We start from the raw sequence: 23,038 nt of genomic DNA, 5'->3' as shown, positions 1-23,038 counted from the left end.
TCGCCGCACCGCTTGCTTGCGGGTCGCATCACGTCGCTGCGAGTGTCGTCACAGAATCAACGCATCGAGGAGCTGCGAGAGAGAGGATCCCCGCTGGACCGCGCATCGTCGCCCCGGAGATCGTCGCAGCCCCTACGAGATCGTCGCATCGTGCCTTTGCGAGAACAGACTTCCTACGGAACCTACGCACCGGAATCCATACAAGTGGCCTTCCTCCCCATACAGACCGGATTCGTCGCAACACGCCCGCTGCTGCAGCGGGGCTGTCGCATCCCCTCCCCAGGGTCTCAGGAGCAACGCATCGCTTGTTTTCCACCGCACCAGCTTCTGCTTTTGGAACTTTGTTGCATCTAAAAGATACTGTGAGTAAACGTGACGCAACTGTGAACTTTTCACGCATCTGTGGTTTATTTTACCGCAACTTGAAGAACTTTAACGCAACCTTAAGAACTCTTTTTGAAACCATATTCTTGAACTGTGTATGTTGGATTTTTGTCGTTTTGGTCTTGTGTAGTTTAGATTAAAAATACCTTTATTTTTCTAAACTGTTGTGGAGTCAGTTTGTGGTGTTTTCACTGTGTTACTGTGAGTGTTGGTACAAATACTTTACGCATTGCCTCTGGTTAGCCTAGACTGCTCGTGCCAAGCTACCTAGAGGGTGAGCAGGGGTTATCTCAGAGGGTTGTCTCCTTGCCCTGACTAGAAGCAAGGGTCCCTATTTGGACAGTGGTACCTACCTCTGCCAACTAGAGACCCCCAGATCTAACATGCAGGGATTGCCTGCCTTCCCTGCCCTGGTTCCAGATTAATTACAGGGGGTATGCAGCCCTCTGTGTGGAGAGAGGACACTGCCTATTCAGTTGTAAGTGGCGATGGGCCCAGGTCCTCTCTTCCATCCCGCTAATGTTGGCCTATCCAGTCACACCTAAGCTCCCATTGTGTGTGGCTATCTAGGAGGAATACACAAAACACAACTGCAACCAGTCATGTGACCTGAGTCAGACTGCAGGCACAAAATGGCTAGGCAAAAAAATGCCAACTTTATAAAAGTGTAATAGCAACAAGGGGTTTGGCCCTAGGCGGCTGGACGGGGCCGTAATAAACTAAGAGAAAAGCTGTCCTAGCCGTCACATTCAAATGCTGCTAAACCAATTTAACAGACTAAAGGCCATCAATTCAATTGATATAGGCTTGAGCATTTTTTAACCACCCTTTCTCTAACTTTATAAAAGTGGCATTTTCAGAATTGTAATTTAAAATATAACTTCACCCTAAGTTACGATTTTAATTTAGGATTCCAAAGACACCAATTATCTTTTCCTAATTGGAAATAACACTTCTAAAATGTAGTAAGACAATTCCAATTTTATCCTATGGGAGGGATAGATCTTGCAGTAGAGAAAAACGAATGTTTCACTACCAGGACATGTAAAACCTAAAAGCACACATCCTACTATTATAATACACTGTACCCTGCCCTTTGAGCTGTCCAGTGCCTACCTTAGGGAAGGCTCATATGTATTAGAAAGGAAGGTTTCGGCTGGCAAAAGTTTCAACCACACACACAGGCTCTGCAATGGCAGACCTAAGACATCTTTATGGGGCTACTTATTTGGGCGGCACAATCAATGCTGCATGCACACTAGTAGCATTAATATACAGGTCCCGGGTATATGTGCACTTTACTAGGGGTTTATAAGTAAATTAAATATGTCAGTTGGGTCTAAGCCAAAGTTCCCATGTTTTGAGCACTCAGTACGAGCACTTTAGCACTAGATAGCAGTGGTTAAGTGTGCAGAGTCCGTAGGTCAGCAAAAACAAGAGGTCTGAAGGCAAAACGTTAGAGGGAAATCACACCAATGGTGCCAGGTCGAGCAATGTGGTATTGGTATAGTGATAAATTGTTTTAAGTTATGTTAATAAACTGAAATGTACAAATTCTATTTACCATATTTGCGTATTGGCACACTATTTTTGAGTTGATAGTCATACTCCCCCTTCTGTGTTTGTTGTGCATTGAGTGGCATGTTGGATAAATGTAAGCAGTAAACAATACATGGTTTGTCAAAGGATGAACTATTTTCTTTGATTTACAATAGAACCCTATTCCTTTGGTGTGCAAAGCGGTCCCTCTCATCTTTTTAATAGTGCGAAACTAGCCAAACCCCAAATCTACAGTTACCAATTTACAGTTAACAAATGATTACAGAGGAAGCTGTGTTCTGGCAGCAGGAGTGAACTGTTCTTATGCCGTGTTCAGTTTCTCTTTAAACAAGACAGCTTAAGCTCTTTTCTAAATTGAATCAGGGTTGGGTGGTCCTGATGGATACTGGGAAACATAGATGGAGAAGGGCTGCTTTTTTTTTTTCTTTTACACTTTTTGCCCTAGTCTCTCTGGCACTGAATGTACTGAGAGCCACTATATGTAGTTGAGATGGGTGTGTTTGGATTCTTGGAAAGTCCATGACGAGTTACCCTTGTCATTAGCGCTGAAGGGGTTAAGAGCCGTGTGTTGTTTATGCTCTACCATAGAAAAGGTGCCTGAAATGGGTCACCTTGAAGTAGTCTAAATCTTTAGATTAGATACTCTGGGTTTGGTGTTATGCCTGGTGTGGGATGATTTGAGGCTGATTCCATAAATGCAATGCAATACTTTGTGGTTTGTCAGGTGGCTAGAATAGGATACTGCTTTGGGGGCACTAGGGTGCCGGGGATGACAAAGCATCTGCAGTACTCTGATAGTTGGGATGGGCCTTTCAAGGCAGTTGACGGACCATCTTTAAGTCAGGTGATGTGCTAGCGATTTGATGCTTTTTGAATGTTGACATGCTTAGGAAGGAATACTTTGTGAATAGTGGGATGTCTGAAGTGGACTATAATGGGACATGCCATGTGTCTCTGATGTTCTTAGGCTAATGAAATACCTTGGACATGGCTGGCTGGTGACTGTCATGTAGCAGCTGAAGTGCTTCAGATGGTATGCTATGAATTTGCATTGAGGCTTGTGAGGTACCGGGCTTGAGATGGACGGAGTGTTTTGTGTATGATGAAGGCTAAGATTGGCTCTTGTGACAGGGTGAGTGTATTATATGGGATTCATTCCGGATCCTTTAAAGCAGGTGAGCATCTTGAGATGAGAAGAGATACATTCGGCTTGTCGGAGTACCCGGAATTACTTGAGATGTGGTACTTTGAGGCTTGCAATTTACATATGATTGCATGCTGTCGGGCAATTCCTGGGGAACTTGGAGGCGAGGGAGGTGCCTGGACTGCTTTGAGGCACGTGAGATAGCTGTGATGTTCTAGGGGCTGATTATGTTTGTGCAGCTGTTACAGAAATTGCTTGCAGCACTTACAAAGCACGCGCATCTTGTGGCACACTTTGGGATTTCTGCAATGTCCCCTAGTTAGTGAATTTCCATGGATGCTCTGAGAGATGCTCCTCTGTGCCCTGCAGCTGCACGCTGCCTGTCATTCTCTGCCCATGACGTCACCCAGGGGCGGGCGGGAGGAGCCGTCACTCCCATCCTTCAGCCGAGCAGGGGTGGCTGCATCACCATCCCCGGTAAAGCGCGGCGGCGCTGCACTGCTCTCCCGGAGTCCTGCTCACCCTTTCTCTCTCCATCTCTCTCTCCTTCTCTGCAAAGATGGCGACCGAGGGGCTGCACGAGAACGAGACCCTGGCCTCGCTGAAGACCGAGGCCGACAGCCTGAAGGGCAAGCTGGAGGAGGAGAGGGCCAAGCTGCATGACGTGGAGCGTGAGTACACGGGGAAGGGGCTGGAGGGGGGATGCGAGAGCTGCATGCAGCAGCAGGAGGGGGGTGGGGGGGACTGAAAAGTGCGTGCCCCCCCGTGTCACCTATGACAAGCAGCGGTCGTGGTGTTGGGGATGTAGTAGGAAAAGCTGGACCAAAGAAGGGCGGGGTATGGAAAATGCAGGAGGGACCAGAATCCTGTAATGATAGAGATGCCCAGAAACTGACAGGAGGGAGACGGGAGGCCATGGGTTTATCTGACAGCGGAGGGGTGTGACCGCTGCCAGGGGCCGGGAATGCAGCAGCAATGGGGGACGGGGCACGGACAGGTTGGGATTGGAACAGCTTTGGGTTCTGCTTCAAGTGACGGCGGTGCTGGAGAAAAACAAATGCATCGCTCTGGATGATGCAGTTACTACATCAGTTCAAATACTTTTAAGGAGCGCAGAAGCATGTCCTGGAAAAACAACCAGGAGGGTTCATGCACCTACCTCTGCAAGAAACGACTGCTCATTTTTTGCATCACGCCTCCCACCCAACAACGAATAATATTCCCTTCCACAACTTTGGTAAACCTGAAAGACAGGGACCCAAAACATAGGTGACAAAGACTCCGTAATCAGAGAGTAGGATTTTAGACCAACCTCCAAGAAACCCGAGAACACAATCGGTCTGCTTCGTGATAATGGTAGTTGCACTGGGGTCACTGAGCCATTGCCAAGACCATTGAAGAAGTCCGACTGATTGACTCTGTCAAGTGATGCCTGTGAAGAGCCACCGAGGGATGTGCATCAGTTTCCGATGTTGGGGCATCACCCGCCGAAATACATTTTTTAAGTCAAGTCAAGTCTAGTTTATTCAAATGTTCAGTCTTTAAAACCATTATAATTTTCGTATAATTTCATTTAAATTACTTAAACCGTCCGATGAAAAACGTTAGTAACAAGTATAAAAATCTTTGTTCAGTGTTCTACACTTAATAAAATTAAGACCAGATTGTATTGTCCATAAAGTGCTGCAACCCTAACAATCGTCCTCATCATAAAATCCATCTTCGTCATAAAAACTGTGTATTAGATTATTTGATTTTCTTCTGAAAATTGACCAAATTCCTATAGATACTTATTTATACATTTTACCCCCTTGCAGACCAGTGGAATCGAATACCCACCTAACCATTACAGCTACTCTGCATGTTCACATTAATTAATATTTCTTTCAAAAGTATCTTTCTTTCCTTTAATAACTTCGGACATGCACAGAGAATATGTGATAGGGATTCGTGTTTGTAGTTGCACAATCTGCAGCCTTGATTCTGGTGCTGGCCTTCCCAGGAGGGGGTCAGATCCTTTGTTACCTACATACCAAAGTGTAAATTCATGAATCGATTTTTAAAATGGTTGAGAAATGAGCTGATAAATAGTCCTGAGGTTTCCTGGTACCAAATGACTTAATCACTGTCCAGGCATATTACGTCTTTGTAATAAGCTGTTTTCATCTGTTATGTTAGACATGAGTTTTGTTGACAGGTTAAATGCTCTGTGAGGGCCAGTTTCCCCATGCCTGAGTTACACATTTCTTGAGTGGAAAGATCCTCTATACCCTGTGCTAAATAGCAGCCCTCTCTTCTCTCTTTGAGCTTCTATTTCTTTCCAGCACACGTGCTCGAAAGAGTCGGTTGTGAATGCTCTGAGCCTCCCACATAGTTTAATAAAAGCACTTTTACTCTGGAATATTTGATTGGTCAAATCAAACTCGAGTCGGACTTGAGCCGGTGGTGCTGAAATACATTGAATTATTGGTTCCTCTTTTATGGGTCTTTGTAAATCGCATCTTTCCCTTTGCTGTGATGTATGTGCTTCAGTTTGAACTATGTGTCCGCCTTGTTGCACCTACAAGCCTTGTCATTAGGGTTCAAGCTCTAATAAGTTCATGTTTTGAGCAGTAAAGTGATTGAAATAGCTACTGCTATTGAATATAAAGGCAAGGAGAGTTTACAAGCAGATGGAGCTCTCATTTCTATTAAAAAATATGCATCCATGAGTACTTTGGCACAGAGATAAGCAACTATGTCTTAAACATTTTCACGCACTGTTCTACTGCAATGTGTGCAGCTGGTCATTTGCTGCCACTGAGTTGACATGCTTCTCATCCTGTTCTGTTAAATTGTTGCTGGCAGTATTATGTTTACCACCGGAAAAAATATAGCAGCAATTTATTTGCAAATCTAATGGAATTAGCTGCAAAGTTGAGTTTTGAAAATCAATGAATCAATGGGGTAGGTCCGGGTGATGTTAGCCTGAAACTCTCTAAGTTGATGCATCAATGTAGAGTATGCATCAGCAACCTTGCACCTTGTCTGCGAAGGACAGAAGCACCTGTACACGAGAGGGCAAGTCAATCCCACCAATCATCTATGCATGTCATACCATGAGGGTACCCCCACAGGCTCAATGTCTAAGAGTTCAGCTGCAAACGTCATGTGGTTTATGCAATTGCAAATTAAATGCTATAGTAATGTTGAGGAACTCAGGGAAATACATCAGTGTTGGAACATTTTATGATCAAAATGTTAAGCACTTTCAGTAAGTATTTCCTATCCTGCAAAGGGGCTTTCCACTTATGGCCAGGCCTTTTGTCTGATATCGGGTCAAGGAGCTGAGGTAGGGTGTTATATATCTATAACAAGTGCCCTGTTCTAGTTACCCTGTATAGATTTTAAATGACCTTAGTTTGTTCTATGTTGAGTCCTTGGAGACTTGCACTCTTAGTATTTAAAGCTTTTAGTATTTATCTAAATATCAGAGCATCAGCTCTGCTGTTTTGTTTTAGAAAAACTGTCCGCTCCTTAAAAGTATAATGCAATGTCCACATGTGAGCAGTAAACTAGATCAGCCATATAATGCCTGTATTGATACACCTATCCATGTCTTAGAAGACATGTCTTGAAAACCACTAGGCACATGCACACACTCCTATTCGGAGGAAATTGTTCATGTAGAAGAGTTCTATTTTACACGTATTATACACTTTTCCTCCGGTTTGGGATATATAGGCACGTCCCTATCAGCACACCTTAAGAAAGCAGAGTTCCGTCTAGACCGTTTTCGATGTCCTCATGCCATCAGTTCCTTCAGAAAATTACAAGATGTACAGAAAGAGTCTGCATTGTTTTAGTCCCTTTCAGTCATTGACTTTCATGTGCTTTTCGTGGTTTGCCATTGCTTGGATGTGCTACCTATCAATGCCATCGCAAATTCTAGAATAGTTGTTATTGCTACTCTCTTGGGCCTACGGAGTTTACAATGCCGCACATTTTGGGTGATATGGAGTATGCATCACAATGCACTAACCTGATGTGCAGCACTCTGACTCGTCACTTCTGTTGGTCACATGAAGCAATGTGATGCAATAAGCCATGACTTAAAGTGGTGGCCATCTTGAAAGTATATTTTTGAAGCAACGTGCTGTGACTCAACGTGGCTGCCACCTTGGAAGTATATTTTTACACTTCCAAGATGGCCTCTACATACATTATTTTGTTGCTTGAACATGAAGTACCTTGAAAAACAAGAGACAAGAGGCATTTGACAAAACAGGAACAGTTCATTTAATTAAACAATGCGGCCGGGTGCACAGTCACAGGCATAATGTCTTAGGGCTGTCTCAATTTACAATCTGTCTAAAATAGACTTTTATACAGTTCATTGAATGCAATGAAATAGTTCAGGCTATCCTTTTTTGGTAAGGAATGTGATCCTCTGTCTTTGGAGCCATAGATTATGGTATTGGATGAGGAATCCAGATGGGCCTCAACCTTGTGTGGACACAAGGCGGCCAGGGAGTAACGTGTCCAGATGTCTGGCATGGCGAGCACATGATCACTGCATGTACTGTGTGTGCTGCTTCCTGATTGGCTATGTGTTCCTAACTTCATGTGGCATCTGACTTTATGAAGTTTTGGAAACACGCGCACCCCTCTGTCCATGTGTGCTTTATTGGTGCCAATTTCATGGACCATTGTTGTGTCGCTACGCCTATCTGCAGGATTGATCTGGGATTTCCTGTTTGCACATTTGTCTGTTACTACATGCCACTCCACCTGTGATCTGTCAATCAGTGACCGGGGGCCTGAGTCTCAGGGCCTGCCTGATTACGTATTTCTGAGATGGGGTTCACAATGGGCAAGTTCGTCAATAAAAATGCAATTTTGTTTTAATACATGAATGCATCATTATTCATATTGCCATCAACTTTTTCAATATTAACATTCCTCCCTACAGTTGAATTTTTAACTACACTATCTCACCCATACTTCATGACAGTTACTTTATTGGGGGACTGTTGTTTTTCAGTTTTGACAGTTACTACTTTCCTACTTACTTGCATTCTACTTAATTTGAGGACTGCATTTTTACAGCAGGAAATCCCCTAATGTACGGAGCCACACACACACACAAAAGAACATTATGAAAACCGGCAACAATGACATGCACAATCCAGAAAGCCACCAGGGGAGCCGGGAGAACAATTTCGAGAACCTCTCCTGCTCAGGGACACCTTTCGCCTCAAGCATGTCTCTATGTAAACAGTGCAGTGCTTGGATGGCAAGAGTCAATGTTCCATTATCCAGGTAATTCCCTGGGATAAATGTGCAGCAGGACGCACCAATCGTGGTACACCCTTTCACAACGGTCATCGAGTCTAACACATACCGATGCTGCATTACCATGAGGCGGGTTGCTCTCAGCTCTCCCTTGATTGAATAAGGCCGAGCTCAGTGCTGCTCATGATTTTCAGCATTGCCCATCTGGTGATTTGGAGCCACCGGGCATTAGCTTTTGTATGTACGGTGATAAAGGGTATGGACCCTCCCACCATTACTTGTGAGTTGCTGGCAGTCTAAATTCTTCTAGAATGTCCTTGTACTGAGCTCAGCCACAATAATCTGCAGTACTTTTTTACAAGTCTGATGCAGCAAGGTTGGCTTCTTCCTTAGCGGGTGCTGTTACAATACTGATAGTTCTTTTTCGCGAAAGACCAAGGTAGGGGTGATAATGGCTACCAGAGAACCGAGTCCGCATCATCCAGGGATGGGCTGGGTGTAAGCAAACTTGTCACACTGCCAGTATATATCCATCAGAGTGGAGGTGCTCCATTGCAAATCTGGAATGCGCAGGATTAGGCCACAGTTTTCATTTGTGCCCAGTGGAAGCGTTCCTTTACCTCTGAAACATAAGGAATACAGTGTAAGTGTCCATGTAATTAGGGGTTGCCCTTTCCCTACTAGCCAAGTGTAACCACCCACCTCTTGACATGGGATGTCTATGCTTTCACTCAACCCTCCCCTACTAGACCCATTTACCTTTGTATCATTGAGCTGAATGGCCCAACAAAGGAACTCCATGTCGGAAGTCCACCTGCTGTTAAAGAAGACTAACCCAGATACACTAAGTACCACCTTTAGACCACAAATGGAGTTAGGAGCGGATGTGTTTGTGCATTGAGCTAGGGGTTTGCGACCTCCGAACAGTACCCTCCCCTATGGTGCCCTTGCTGCGCGTCCTGTCTAGCTCAGTTTGAATATCGCTAGTCTCGGTGAAATGGGATAAAGTCGTTGGGTTAGTCTGGTAACAGGTCAGATTCACAACTACTCTGTGGGGTTCTACCTTGTTGGGCTGGATTTTGGCCCTGATCCTGCATTGATATAAGTGGAGAAGGCACTTTGCTTTTTCAGGGGATACCTCTTGGGACAGTAAAGTTCATCTGCACCTACTGCATGCGGTATCAGCAAACAGACGTAACACGACATGGCTGATATCTAAGAGCTCACGGCCGTTGTGTGTTGATACCATGTGTTGTGTAAAAGCGTGTTGTGTAGTACTTGTGGAATGCTAGTGTTTGGGTTGGTGTAATTTTAAGTGACATGGGAGAGATCCCTACGCAAGCACTGTGATTGCTTCTGTACAGACTCCATTTGACCAGGTGGTTCTTTAGCAGTGAATAGGTGCGACAGCACCCAAACTAGAAAGAGGGTACATAGAAGTTCAAAAATACATAACTTATAATTTAACATTGCAGGTCTTTGATATGGATCCAGAGGAGATGTCTGTGTTTTCAGTTTGATCAAAAAGTTCACAGTGCAGATTGTAAGGTTAATTCACACACTTAGCAGCTGAAAAGATGGTGCACTTGGAGGTTCGATTGTAGACCTTTTAGATAAGACCATGGTTCCTCTGTTAATTCAGAAAAACATTGCATGTGTGCCATTGATAATGATCTTTTCTTCGAGGTTCCTGTATTTCCCTCAGGGGGTGGTCTCCACACTTCATTTAAGCAATTTTTTGTGAGGCACTAGAAGGTGGCCCCGATTGTGGTATATTTTTAATGGTTAAAGCTTAAAGGTGGCTTATGGGTAATCAGGTGAATTAATCTATTTTATGAGTCTTCATACTTAGCTGGGAGCTTGGATTAGTGTTTTATGGAGTGTTATTGTGATCACAGGGAGGCCTCATATCAGTTTTTATCTAGGATTTTATTGGCGCTGCCAGTTTTTTGAGACACTGTCTCCCTTTTGTGTGCATGAGGGCGCCATTGGTTGCTTTCAACCTACACGTGAGCAGGACTATAAGAGGAGGGGGCTTGTCACTGTTAAGTGTTGGTGGTTGCAACATGCATTGAGATCACATGTGTCTTGGGATGTGGCATGCAATAAGCCCCTCCCTGGTGGCACCAGATACCTCGGTTCAACCCTTTCTCCATAGACTTCTTTTTAGGCTACTTTTGTTGTTTTTTTGGCGTTTCCCTAGATCTGCTATTTCACTTATCATGAGGCGTAAGGGTTCAGAAAGTCGTTCAGTGGCCCCATGTATCCCTGATTGTGGCGTCTTGTGGTGTCCAAGGCCGGGCTTGCTGCTTTCTCTGGGATGGTGTATGTGAGGCCAGGTACATTGGTTAATTGCTAAGCCTGATACAGGGTTGAGCGCATTCTGCTTTCTACTCTCGCCTGGAGCTGTGATGGACTTTGCGGTCTCCCCTCTCCCAGGCATGCTCCACTCCCTCAGACCAGGTCTGCTCAGTTCTGTTTGGATCAATGGTTTCTGGCTTGTGGCTCCGGACTTCTAACTAAGGGGTGTGCTCCTGTCGCTATTTTGAAGGGGTATAGCATGGTGACCAAACTTATGAGATTTGAAAAACCTGAAGGAAAGAAAAGAAAACATCGGCAAGATCATTGGAATGTGGGGAGCCCAGGGGCAAGGCCAAGAACCCATGCCAAACAATGCCAAGGGATGATGGCTGGACCGGGACTTCCCCGCAGCTCCAGGACGTCTGACTAACCTGACAAACCTCTCGACCAACTCGGCACCTTGCAACTAATTGGCTCTTGTGTATGTGTTATGAAGGTTATGGAATCATCACTATCCCAGGTGTACGGGAATCCTGGATCCCTTTACTTGAGGACAGCTTTGTTTTAGAACTGAAAGGGAGCCTCTCTTTGATCGGAGTCTTCTAGTGTTTGGGGGCACTGTTAGAACTTCACGCCATGAAGGAAACATGGGTCCTGGCCCAACTGACCAAAAATGGGGACATTTGATTTGCTAATTGGAACCCATCCCTATTGATTTCGGATGCGGAAACCTGGGTACCTGCATTTAAGTGCCTGGTCTGGGAACCACCTGCCTCCTCATCAGACTGCCCTCCCCCTGGGGTGTGGCCAGCCAACCCCGCCCTGGCAGATTAACAGCAAAGTGAGGCCTTGGCCCAACAAGCGACCTTAATGGCGAACTTTAGTGAGAATACCCAATCAGCAGAGCACATATAACTGCCCTGAAACCCCAGATGCAAGTTAAAGTTTGTATTCCCAATGTTGTCTCATTGGTCCTTCTTTTGACTTTAGTACACTTCATTTTTGGGATGTGGGTGAATGGGTGGTATTTTACTCTGGGGTTTTATCTTACTGGGCATTTGGACTCTGTGTTTGTGTGAAGGCATTATCTCCCCAGACAGTTACCCCTCCCTGCCCAGGCTGTGGGTCTGGCCTCTGTTGGGCTGGGTTCCCAGTCTGTGGTTGCTGTTGCCACGTGTTTGTCCAACTACCTGATACCTGTTGTGGAGGTGCAAAGGTGACTGGCTTCCCTGCTGCTGAATGTAAGGTGTCTTTGGGTTTCCCTGGGCTTGGTTCTGTGGAGGAGGACTTTGTGGTGGCTTACCCTAGCTCATTGATCTCTGTTTGTGGTATGCTTTTGTCTGGCATCTGTCTGCCATGAGGCCCATCCTGTGGCAACAGTAGCATTCCCAAGGGTCTGGTTGGTGCCAACCTCCCTGGCCTCTGCGGCTATAGCTAGGTTGGAACCCTCCGGGGTTTTGCGGTGGTGCCCCCTTTAAGACTAGTGCCATTTGAATGGTCAGGGCCAGCTGTGCCCCCTCGACGGCAGTTTTTTATCATTTGTGTTGGACCAATTTAGCAGTTTCATCCTGAGCTTGCTCCTGTTTTTCTCCATCCTTCTCCTGCTTCCTTTTGTGGTAATGCAATATATGGGTTTCTATCCCCTGCCAGGGCTTGGTGTCTAACGCAACCACACTGTCCAATCTGCTTTGTATCTCGGTAAGTAGCCCCTTTTTGAGAATATTGTAAAATAATGCAACATGTGGGCCCATGTCAGTCCATGGGTGACATGCTCTTTTCCCCATCGTTCCGTCATCCTATTCAGAAAATCTATTATCGTATCCCCTGGCTTCATAGTCTCTGTCATTAGCTCTCCTGCGCCACGGCGATCAGGGAACATCTCCCTTAGGGACGTCTATATTCGGTGCCTGTATGAATTAAATGCGGCCCGTCATGCTCAGTGTTTGTCAAGCATAATTGCTGGGATGCAAGCTCAGGCAAACACTGTGTTAATCTTCTCTCTGGTAAGACTACTTAGAAGACTTTTGAAATCGCGTAGCACTAGGTTTATTCTCGCAGTGTTTTCTCAAATAATGAGATCCATTTCCCTGCTCCAGCCAGCAATGGTGGTAACTTTGTCCTTAACCCTTCCATTTGAGCCCACGGCACACAGATGGTCTTTGATGTTCCCTTCTGTAGCAGCGGGCACATTTTTACTTTTGGTAACTCTACTGGTTTCTCTCTAACACAGTGTTCCCATCATTTTCGGCATTCCTGAATGTAGGGGAAGTTCCACTTGGGATCTCCTCCTCCATGCCAGAAGCAGTCATCTGCTATGGCCGTATCCTCTGGTTCAAACGATTCTCCTTCGGCCAAAGTTAGTTATACTGGTCTTTTCCCTTGGTCAACTGGGCTAGCAGGTGACAGAATGGCTGTGCAAAAATGTGCCTTCCTCTCTGGCCACTATCTCCTTAAGGTTCAGTCTATCTACCTCATGCATTCTGGTGGAGAGGCTACGACTTCCTCGCTGCTCCCCTCATACATGTGCAAAGGGACCATTCTATTTTTCCTATGTCTTGGTTGGGTAGCACCAGGCTACTGTGGTCTCCTATTGCCCGGTCAGCCTCTCTCCTTTGTTGAAAATTTGGTGAGGCTTGGATCCCAGCCAGAAACCTCTCATCTAACTCTAACTCTCACTCTTCCCCAATCAGTGTTTAGCAATGTTCTCCTAATGTGTGGGGGGATGCACTGCCTGTTTTCTTGTTTGCTTCCTGTGTGCAAGATCTTTCTCTTTCCCTCCTTAGCTCTCGCCTTTCTTCCACATCCTGCCTAGGTTGCCTCCTTCACTCTGAGGTAGGTGCTGTTCTTTTCGGTCAGGCTTTGCCCTCAAATTCGCTCTCCGGGGAACTGGGGGCCCCTTCCTCATTCCCACTAGCTCTATCACTGTCTAGAACAACCACAAATATCCCTGTCACTCGTGTGTGTCCACCGAAATCAGTGAGGGTGCGTGTTCTCCTCGCTACTGCGGTTCTATGTGTCGGGTGCGACAGACAATGGGGGCAACTACTGGGAGCCCTTGCACCGGACTGGGGTTGCTCTGTGACTGCCAGGCCTGCTGAGACTGTTGGTCTCTCATGTATGTGCCTAACCGCTTGCTGTTCGATGGGGGGGCTGCTGACGTATTCACCTGGCAAACTAGAGTATCCTAGTGTGGGGAGAGAAGACAAGAGCACCTCCATATCTGCGTATGGTGGGGGAGGTGCTGACGCCTTGTTTGTTATCTGTAGTGCAGTACTGTTGATCTGGGCTTCTTTGAAGATAGCCCATAGTTCTAATAATACCTCTCATTTATCTTTCTTTTGACCTGTGTTTGTATGTCTGTTCTCATGTGTTCAAGTATGTTGGTGTGGAAAGTTCCCTCCTTATCCAGGGAAATGTAGGTGCCTTCTTGTGTGTGTGTGTGTCATTCTGGGCAAATCTTCTTAGTTTTTGTCTTGTGTGGGGAGCTTGGTTTGCATTTGTTTTAATGGTGTCTCCATGATAAGTTTGGTAGTTTTAGCGGATAAGATACTTTAGCTTCTGTGTTTTAGGGACTCTGGTTTCGATCTAAATCATGGGGGAAATATACACAGGGTATTACTGTTTCTATATACATCACTACAAAATCAGCGCTATGTACAGATGCATCAACAATTCAGCATGAACATTTCATAAACACAAATAACTATGCATATGAAGGGTTGCAACAAAGAAAAAGTGCAATTTGTCAGTATAAACAGTATCTGAACAGTATTGATTCCTGGCATCAATTACGGTTTGTGAAAAATAGCAGCATCTTCATATAAAACATTTTGTCATCGACAAAAACACAATACTTAGGATTAAACATTGCAGCAATTAAGAGCACCACAACATAACACATATACCTTAATCAATAATTGTACTCTGTATTACACCCAGGGGCCAAGAGTACCATCTGCGTCACGCCCAGTGGTCCAAGCGACCAACACCAAATAAAAAGACTCTGTCAAAAATTCCTGATTCCGTTCCTAGCGCATGCTATTCTGTGACCAGGAGAAGGTCTGCGTGGTAAACGGGCCTAAGTGAGCTTGATAATCTGTCAATTTTGTCTCCAGGACAAAGATAATAACAATAGTTCACTGAAAAAAGGGAATAACTTGAGAACCACAGGCCTCTCTTGGCCAAAACAAGTTACACCTAATCTCCAAGGTCCAAATCTTTTCCCCTAAATGTCCGAATCGCACCCTGTATCACACCCAGGGTCCTAGCTTACCATCTGTGTCATGCCCTGCGTTTCAAGCATACAGTGACCAACACCTCTCACTTCTTTCAGATATCAATGGCATTGAGAAACCTGTGGCACTGAAAACCCCTTTTAGATTAAAATATGAGATTGAGGTGTAAACATCGACTATAAATACAATAAATATTCATCTTTCCTAGTGTGCTATCGAAAAAAGGTGACTTCCACTGAATCACCTCCTAGATCCCCTTGGGATTACTCAGCTAGGACATATAAAATGGGTAATATGCCAGATTTTTCTAGTTTGCCATACATCACATGCTTTACTATGGTTCTGATTTAGTCTGATACCTCCGCCCTGCGGATTCAGCAGAACTTCCAATCAATTGCGGTGTCTGCTCACCTTCCTTGCTGTGCAAATGTGATATGTCCTTGCAGGTTCCCCTTCCTTTGGCTGCAGTCGGGTTTGAGGTACCAATCAGCTCTGATGGTGGCTAGCCCATATGCTGGCCAAAATGTTGCTTGACCATGAAGTACCTTGAACAAACAAGGGACAGGAGGCATTTGGCAAAACAGGAACAGTTCATTTAATGAAACAATGCAGCCAGGGGCACAGTCACAGGCATCAGTACCAAATTATAATCGGTCTAGCATAGTCCTTTATACAGGTGGGCATCGACCTTGCGTGGACACGATGCGACCAGCAGGTAATGTGTCCAGATGTCCGGCATGAGGAGCGCGTCATCACTGCGTGTACTATGTGTGCTGTGTCCTGATTGGCTAAGTGTTCCTAACTTCATATGGCATCTGACTTTACACGTGCACCCCTCTGGCCATGTGCGCTTTAGTGGGCCACTTTCCCTGGACCATTGTAGTTCGTCAATAAAGATGCAATTTTGTTTTTATAAATTAATGTATCGTTATTCATTGTGACATTGACGTTTTCAATATTAACAATTAGACCTGGCATGATGCAATGCCGTGACCATCATGGAAGTTCACTTTTTTATACTTCCAAGATAGCTACCATGGTGTGAGATGCAATGTGGTATATAGGTATGTATGTGGCATTGGCATATCATGAATTTAGCTAAAAAGGTAACAGATCACTGTACAAGGTCAACGGCAAGCATACAGTCAATGAGTGATAGGAGAGGTAGCTGGTTATTGGATTGTTGCTGATATTTGGTGTAGTCTTTTATAAAGATGTTTATTATCAGTTTATTTTATTACCAGTGTTTTTCTACATTGGAGCAGTGTAGGGGTAGTCATTATGAATATGGCAATGTTGTTCCAGATCCTAGGTGCATAGATGGAAAAGACCTGCTAACTTTTTTCATTTTTTACACTTGTTTCTCTTTTTGGCCTTCCTCCCTGTGTGTGTGCCGAGAACCACCAAAGTTTATGAGTTTGTCTGCAAGATAAACAGCAGTGGCTAGCATGATGTCTTTGTAAGATTTTTGAAGATGGTGCTGCCGGCTGATATGAGAGTATGAGAGCATGAACACCAGTTATTAAGTTGCTTTCTGGAAGAAATTGGTTCACTGTCTTTAGAACTATGCCATCTTTGTATTTTTTGGCAATGTGTTTCTTGAGGGTGAGATTTGTGTCCAAGGTGAATCCATGTGAGTGGTCATGTTCTGAAAGGGATGAAAAACATTGTAGACATATTGGAAGTATAAAAAATACACTTTCTGGAGGACCACCAACTTGTGTCACGTTACGTTTTGTCATGGAATGTGGAAGCCATCTTGGAAGTTTAAAACGTGCTTCCAAGATGGCTTGACTGCCGCTATTGGCTTTGCCCACGCTGGCTCAATTAAACAACCATTGGCAAAGCGAGACTATTTGGCTTTGCCAGTGCTTGTTTAATTTTGGATGAATAAGCTGGAAGAAAAAACATAAAATGAATCTCAGACAATAATTGGCAAGCTGTGGTTCAAAACAACCTAATAGCACCTGAATAACAGGGAGTTTGTTTGACAGGCAAAAACACCCCAGTCAAGCTAACCTTTCGGTTTATTTCATTTTAGAATCTTTATTGGAAGGTAAGTGGCTAAAAGAATAGAGCAATCATTGGCAAAGCCAGTGGGTCAGGCTCTTCTTTACAGGATGGTTTGTTAAAACATAGGTGGCTTTGTGTATATTGTGTAGATTACTCAAAAACTTTTAAGTTACGACATACCCTCAAAGAAGAGTGTTACGAAAATACTTAGTAAATGTAAAACACTTGCACAGCAAAATATTTCATAGTAGATTGTTCTGGTTTAAGTGTTTTAACTGAATTGTGGTCTTTACACATTCTTTTGACAAATGGCAGCATTTTTTGTTGCCTCTTCCGGAAAGTCTACTTGTGAACATGTATTTCTGAATATAAAAGGCACAAATCTCATGTTATATTGACAGCAAAGTAAAACAAATGAACATGCTAGGTCATTCGTGAATAGTACTGTGTCTTTATGACCAGGCTAAATTCATCAAAGCGCAAAATGTTCCCACAGGCGAAGTTTAAATGAAGAATTTCATGTACCTGTTCAATGCTATTGTAGCCATTGCTCACCGACATTTCTTTCGCTGCATCTATTAATATTAACTTTTGAAATAATTATAACCATGATTTAAACATAGATTACTACTGTTCAAGAAAAAAACATTTGTTGAAATATTTATTTTCTGCTTTTTGCAAACACTTAATCTAACACTATGTATTATGTTTCCTCATAAAAACTGAAATATCACTTCACAACATAGAATCCAGTCTGACAACTTCTAATAATTACAGGAAGTAAAATATTTAAATTCCACTATTTTTAATTGCTTTCAGAGGCAATACTTAAGAGTTTGTCTTGAATATCGACAAATATTTTCTAAAGGTTCAGAAATATTTTGAATGCTATTATTTGCACATTTTTTTTTATTTCAGTCTTCTAATAGATCTTTGTTGGCACGTTTTGTTCCCTGACAGTGGTTACAAGCCTTTGTAAGATAATGATCCAAGGACTGAAGGTGGTACTAAAAGTGCTTTAGGTGCTCTACTCATTTTCTGCTTCAAACTGAAATGAACGCGGCACGGCGCCTGCACTGAAGTAGTCTAAATGACTGCACATAGTAGAGCGCTTCAGTGTTCTTCAATGGTTCGCTTTCTTCCCACGGTCTCCCAACAATAGTACATTTCCCTACCCACAGATGTCTTGTCTTTCACACTTCAGCGTCACTATACAGTCTCTGTACAGCTATCATCTTTGTCATACACCGTCTTTCCTTGCTACCATTCCTTTCCCACCCATTTGGTATACCATTCCTTGTTGCAATATGTATTTGATACCGTTGTTGGGACAATGTGAATTTTCTTGCAGTGAAAGGGAAGGTGCATCACCCTGATTTACCCCTCTGAACTTTCCAGTTCTGTTCTCACAGTGACAAAGAATGCTCAACTAAATCTTCCTGACTTGTGAAGAAGATGGTGAAATTAACTAGAAACTATCATCCTTTTCCAGACACTAAAGAGGAACATAGTTTCAATTTGTATTAGAGTATCAGTTGGGCTTCATGTCAAAATAATACAGCATTCCCTTATTCATCTAAACTGGCCAATTCGGTTTTAAGCGAGGAACTCCTGCGGGTTCAAATTGGGTAAACCATATGTATCAAGAGGTGGGATGGCTAAGAGACTAAAGACAAATGTGACTGTGGAATATGAAATCTAACAATGAGCATTTGCTTTTGGACTGTATGTTTTTAGAAGGGAGCATAGGACATTTTTAAAACCAGTTTTAAGTATATATGGAATATCCATAATATATAAAAAAAAAGAATTCTGCAAAAACATATTTTTCTACTAATTGGTTGAGTATCCTCTCCTTCCCTTTCTCACTAGGTACTCTACATTTTTCGAGGAAATCAAAAAGAGGGAGAGAAGAGGTGGTGCTGGGTGGCACCGAGGTGGGCACGTCCTCCTCTTGCAAAAGTAACGATAATTAAAAAGGTCCACCTCAAAGAGGTACTGTGTATATCCTGTTGTTACTGGAGTATACACAGTGTGTTAAAATACCCCTCACACACCAAAAGGGCCCTTGGTGTCATGCTTCATCATCGGGGTCTTCCCGCCCGGCTGCCGGACGGGGCAGCCGGGCGGGAAGACCCCGATGATGAAGCATGACACCAAGGGCCCTTTTGGTGTGTGAGGGGTATTTTAACACACTGTGTATACTCCAGTAACAACAGGATATACACAGTACCTCTTTGAGGTGGACCTTTTTGATTATCGTTACTCTACATTTTTCATCAGACTCTTTTAGACCACCTTGTTTAATTGTTTCTCATAACAACTGTTGTTCTTTCCTGTTTATTACCATGCAAATGTAAAGCGCTCTGATACCCTCGGGTAGAGCTAATGCTATATAAAATCTTCAAAATAAAATAAATAAAATCCAACCAATGGGAAGTTCCAAAAGGACTTTTACATATGCTATTATTAGATGTACTTGTGCAATTGGTTTCTTTTACTAGCAAGTAGGAAGGTATGGGCAACCTTTTAATGGCTTAGAGGTATGTACAGATAGAGGGAACATTTGTATGATACAAGCGCTATCAGGCATTCTATGATGATTAATAGTTATTGTAATCGATTTTAATCTGTTCCTTTTAATGGGTAATATTTGAGAATGTATGTAATATTTTATGTAATTAATGCTAACGTATTTGTATGATGGATTTAAATGCAGAGTGTGTTATGAATTATGTTTTAAGGACCATGAACTATTATAAACATATTTATGACAATGAGTATTATAATTGAAGTTGGTTTCCGTCAAACTCCTGATGCTCATTCATTGATTCAGAGCACCATGGACCTGGTGTGCTGTTCCCATTCACAATTCAGGAGTGTGCAATTAGCACGGCAGGTTGTCAATGTTTTCCAAGTAATAAATGAAACCTCTTGTCACATCCACCACACAAGTCTATATAAAAGCCAGGGGCCAACAACCTCTAGTAGATGTGGTACAGAGCAGGCGGGCTTGACTTAAGGAAAAGTACATTAAGTGTTTAGAAGTACAATTTAATTAAAAAGTCAAAATACAATAAAAGTTAACACAAACACCTTCTATAAAAAGAGAAATTTGTAATAAGTAAAATGACACCAGAATTACTAAAATACAATAAGGAGAGTTGATGATATCCATTTTTAAACTTGTAGCGAAAAATCTATCTAGAAAAAGTAAAGCAGCAATCAGAAGTCAACAGTTTGTGGATGACTAGGCCCTAGGCACAATTTCAGGCACACCGTGAGAGAGCAGAGTCAGATACACCAAGCAAGATTTTATCTCCCGAATCGGTCTCTGAAATGGAAGTTGAATTCCTTCAAAAGGGCAAAGTTGCTGTATCCAATGTAGTCCTTTCTGAGGTCCCACAGAAGCTATTGATTTTGGCTTGAAAAGCTCACAGTAGAGAAAATCACATTTTGCACCGAGCAAAGTCCTCTCGTTGGTCAGATAATTTTCATGCCTGCCCCTGGTCAAGATTTCTGCCTTTGTGAGTATTCTTTTTTTTTGGATCTCAAAATCCTCCAGTTGATCCAGTTTGAAATATGTATCCTATGAAGTTGTTTCGAAGTCAGACACCTTTGCCATGAGGTTCTTCTGAAGCTTTGGAGGCTTTTGAATCCCAAAATGTTTTACAGTTACTAAACCCAAAACACTTCTACTTTTCTGTAGCTGTTCTCCCTGATCTCTTCTGAGGCTTCCATGGCACAGAAGCAGCGCTTAGGGGCCACAACTCATTCCAGAATGGGCAACCAACAGGTTCAGCCCAGGTCCAATTGCTACTGGTCTTCTGGTCCCTACAGGAAAAAGGCCTCTTGCACCTTCTTGTATGCCTGTAGCCATACATGAGATCAGTCAACTGACCCTTGAGTACGCTGTTCAGTCCCAGGTACAAGTGGGAGCAGGTTCAGTCTCTCAGGTCTCCACACAGGTCACAGACAGCATGTCAGGTATTCTTTTGTTCTACCACAGGTCCAGATGTGTACTGCTGACCTAGGGGTATGGTGTCACTTTGTAGGATTTGCTAGCCAGTGAGTGAACATGATTCCTGGATGTTTCCCTCACCCACACCTTTTGCAGCACAACCTTACTGTCATACTTCAAACTATCTATCCCACAATGCACAATTCTGAGTGGAGATCAATATGACAGTACCCTTCTTCCCTTGAAGGTGATTAGTGTCCGGCAGAGGGCAACGTTGGAGGGACAGCCGCGGCGGTTCCCCGACACGACATCCGGCTGCCGACCCTGTCCGGTGAGGTGAGCCGACGTTGGCCGATGCCTGTGAGAGGGCAGGGTTGGAGCTGTAGCCCACTGGCCCGCCTTTACCCTTTCCCCTTTTCCCTTGCCCAGTGATGCAGACTTATATTGTAGTCCTGCAAAGCCTTGCAGGTGGCCTGCTAGTCACCGGATCAGCGTGATGTGTGGGCTCTGCTAGATACAAATGATAGATATGACACCAAGGGTGTGGACAGGTGCATTATGCCCGCTGCCTCGGGAGGAGGATGTTTGGAGATCATAATGAACACTGCCTGTTTGCTCTGAATCCTGCACCACTGTTAATTATGCTCTGGCTTATGGGCTCGCTCCCTCTCATATACATTTGTGCCAGGGAACGGAGTGCACAGAAGGGTGAGGCGAAGTATGGAACGAACTGCATGAATATGAGCTGTGCTTAGCCCAATCACTGTTATTGATTCTCTGTAGAGGGGTGCAGAGGATTCACATTGCAGACCTTCCAGCTCCAACAGCCCACCCGATGACAGGGTGGCTTTCCCACCAGATTGCTCTACATAGACAAATGGCTACTGTTGTTGCCCAAGAAAGTCACAGAAATTAAAGGAGGACTCTGGCCCATCTGAATTTTCGTGAAAGAAAGTTAGGACTTTAGCCCAAGGAAGTCATAGAAGTCATAGAAGTCAAAGGAGGACTCTGAGCCATTTGACATGCATGAAGGTAAAGTAGGACTTAGGTCCAGCTATGTTTGGGAGCGGCCCTCTTAGAAGAGTGCCTCTATATTTCTTAGTTGGCCTTATTCAGATCTAACTTCGCACCTTCCTTTCACGCTCGTGTTCACTTATCACCATTTAGTCACTTCTAATGTAGCTACTATTTGTCATTATAAATTCAAGGGCGGAAGCTGACGCCTGTTATTCCTAGAATACATAATGCCACTTAAATAGTGCAGATAATTTGCCCTGTTTTAACTCTCTCATTGATCTCCCTTCCCACCATGGCTCCAACTATCACCTGCCCTAACGATGACCTTCTATCACGGGTGAGTCACAATACATTTAATATTACTTCCCTTCCAAACATTTCCAAAAACGCTGCTAAGAACTTCAAACGTAATCTTCTCAAAAGGAACCCTGAAATACATTTCTCTGATGCATACATCAGCAAGTCTAAAGGCATCGTCGTTAATGACCTAATCTACTTTATGAACAGAAGAGCAAAATGGAGAAAAGCCTTAACGTCCATGCTCAATGCCAAATCAATAAAGAAAACACCTCATGGTTTTAGATTATTTATTATTCCCTCTCTAATCTTTAAAGCTGACCTCGCCATTTCCTTATACAACAATGAGATCAGTCATTAGATCAAAACCTAGAACAATTTCATAAACTCTTAATGAAGATTAAAAATTCAATGTCGAACAATGCAACTCCTCTGGTACAAGATCAATCTCTAAGGACTTTAGTGAAACCCCAATGCGTTGCCATCAACGGTACCTCCTACACGCCATCTTCATCTCCTACCAGAGAGTAGGCAGACCGTACACAATGCACTATCGGGGTATCCTATGAGGTTGAACCAAGGCCTCATATAGTCTCTAAAATATGCTCATATCGCAGCTCATTGAATCGCCCTGATCCCTCTAAACATTTGACAGTGAAACACCCCACTATAGTTTGCAAGAACAACAATCTAGGGAACTTTAGGGCTACTACCTTATCTCCTTCTAACATAAAATCACGCATAGATAAGTTCCTCTCCTGCAACTCGCCCTCCAAACCACGTGGCTCATCAGACCTTCAACCCAAGTCACCCAGTGTTAATCTGAAACCTCTTATTACCCATCCCTCACCC

General features: G+C 43.7%; 1 protein-coding gene across 1 annotated transcript in view; it reads left to right on the top strand.

Moving 5' to 3' along the window:
• Nucleotides 1-3,519: 3,519 nt before the first annotated feature.
• The window catches only part of GNB5 (G protein subunit beta 5), a 259,462-nt gene continuing 239,943 nt past the window's right edge, over nucleotides 3,520-23,038 (top strand). The window contains exon 1 of the mRNA XM_078684840.1: nucleotides 3,520-3,759. Coding sequence (XP_078540966.1) covers nucleotides 3,648-3,759 — 112 coding nt within the window. The 5' untranslated portion in view covers nucleotides 3,520-3,647. The remainder of the gene's footprint in view (nucleotides 3,760-23,038) is intronic.

This window comes from Lissotriton helveticus, chromosome 3_2, assembly GCF_964261635.1.
Source record: "Lissotriton helveticus chromosome 3_2, aLisHel1.1, whole genome shotgun sequence".
NCBI classification, from domain to species: domain Eukaryota; kingdom Metazoa; phylum Chordata; class Amphibia; order Caudata; family Salamandridae; genus Lissotriton; species Lissotriton helveticus.
The sequence above is the reverse complement of the archived record's forward strand: the minus strand, read 5'-3'. Positions and strand labels throughout refer to the sequence as shown.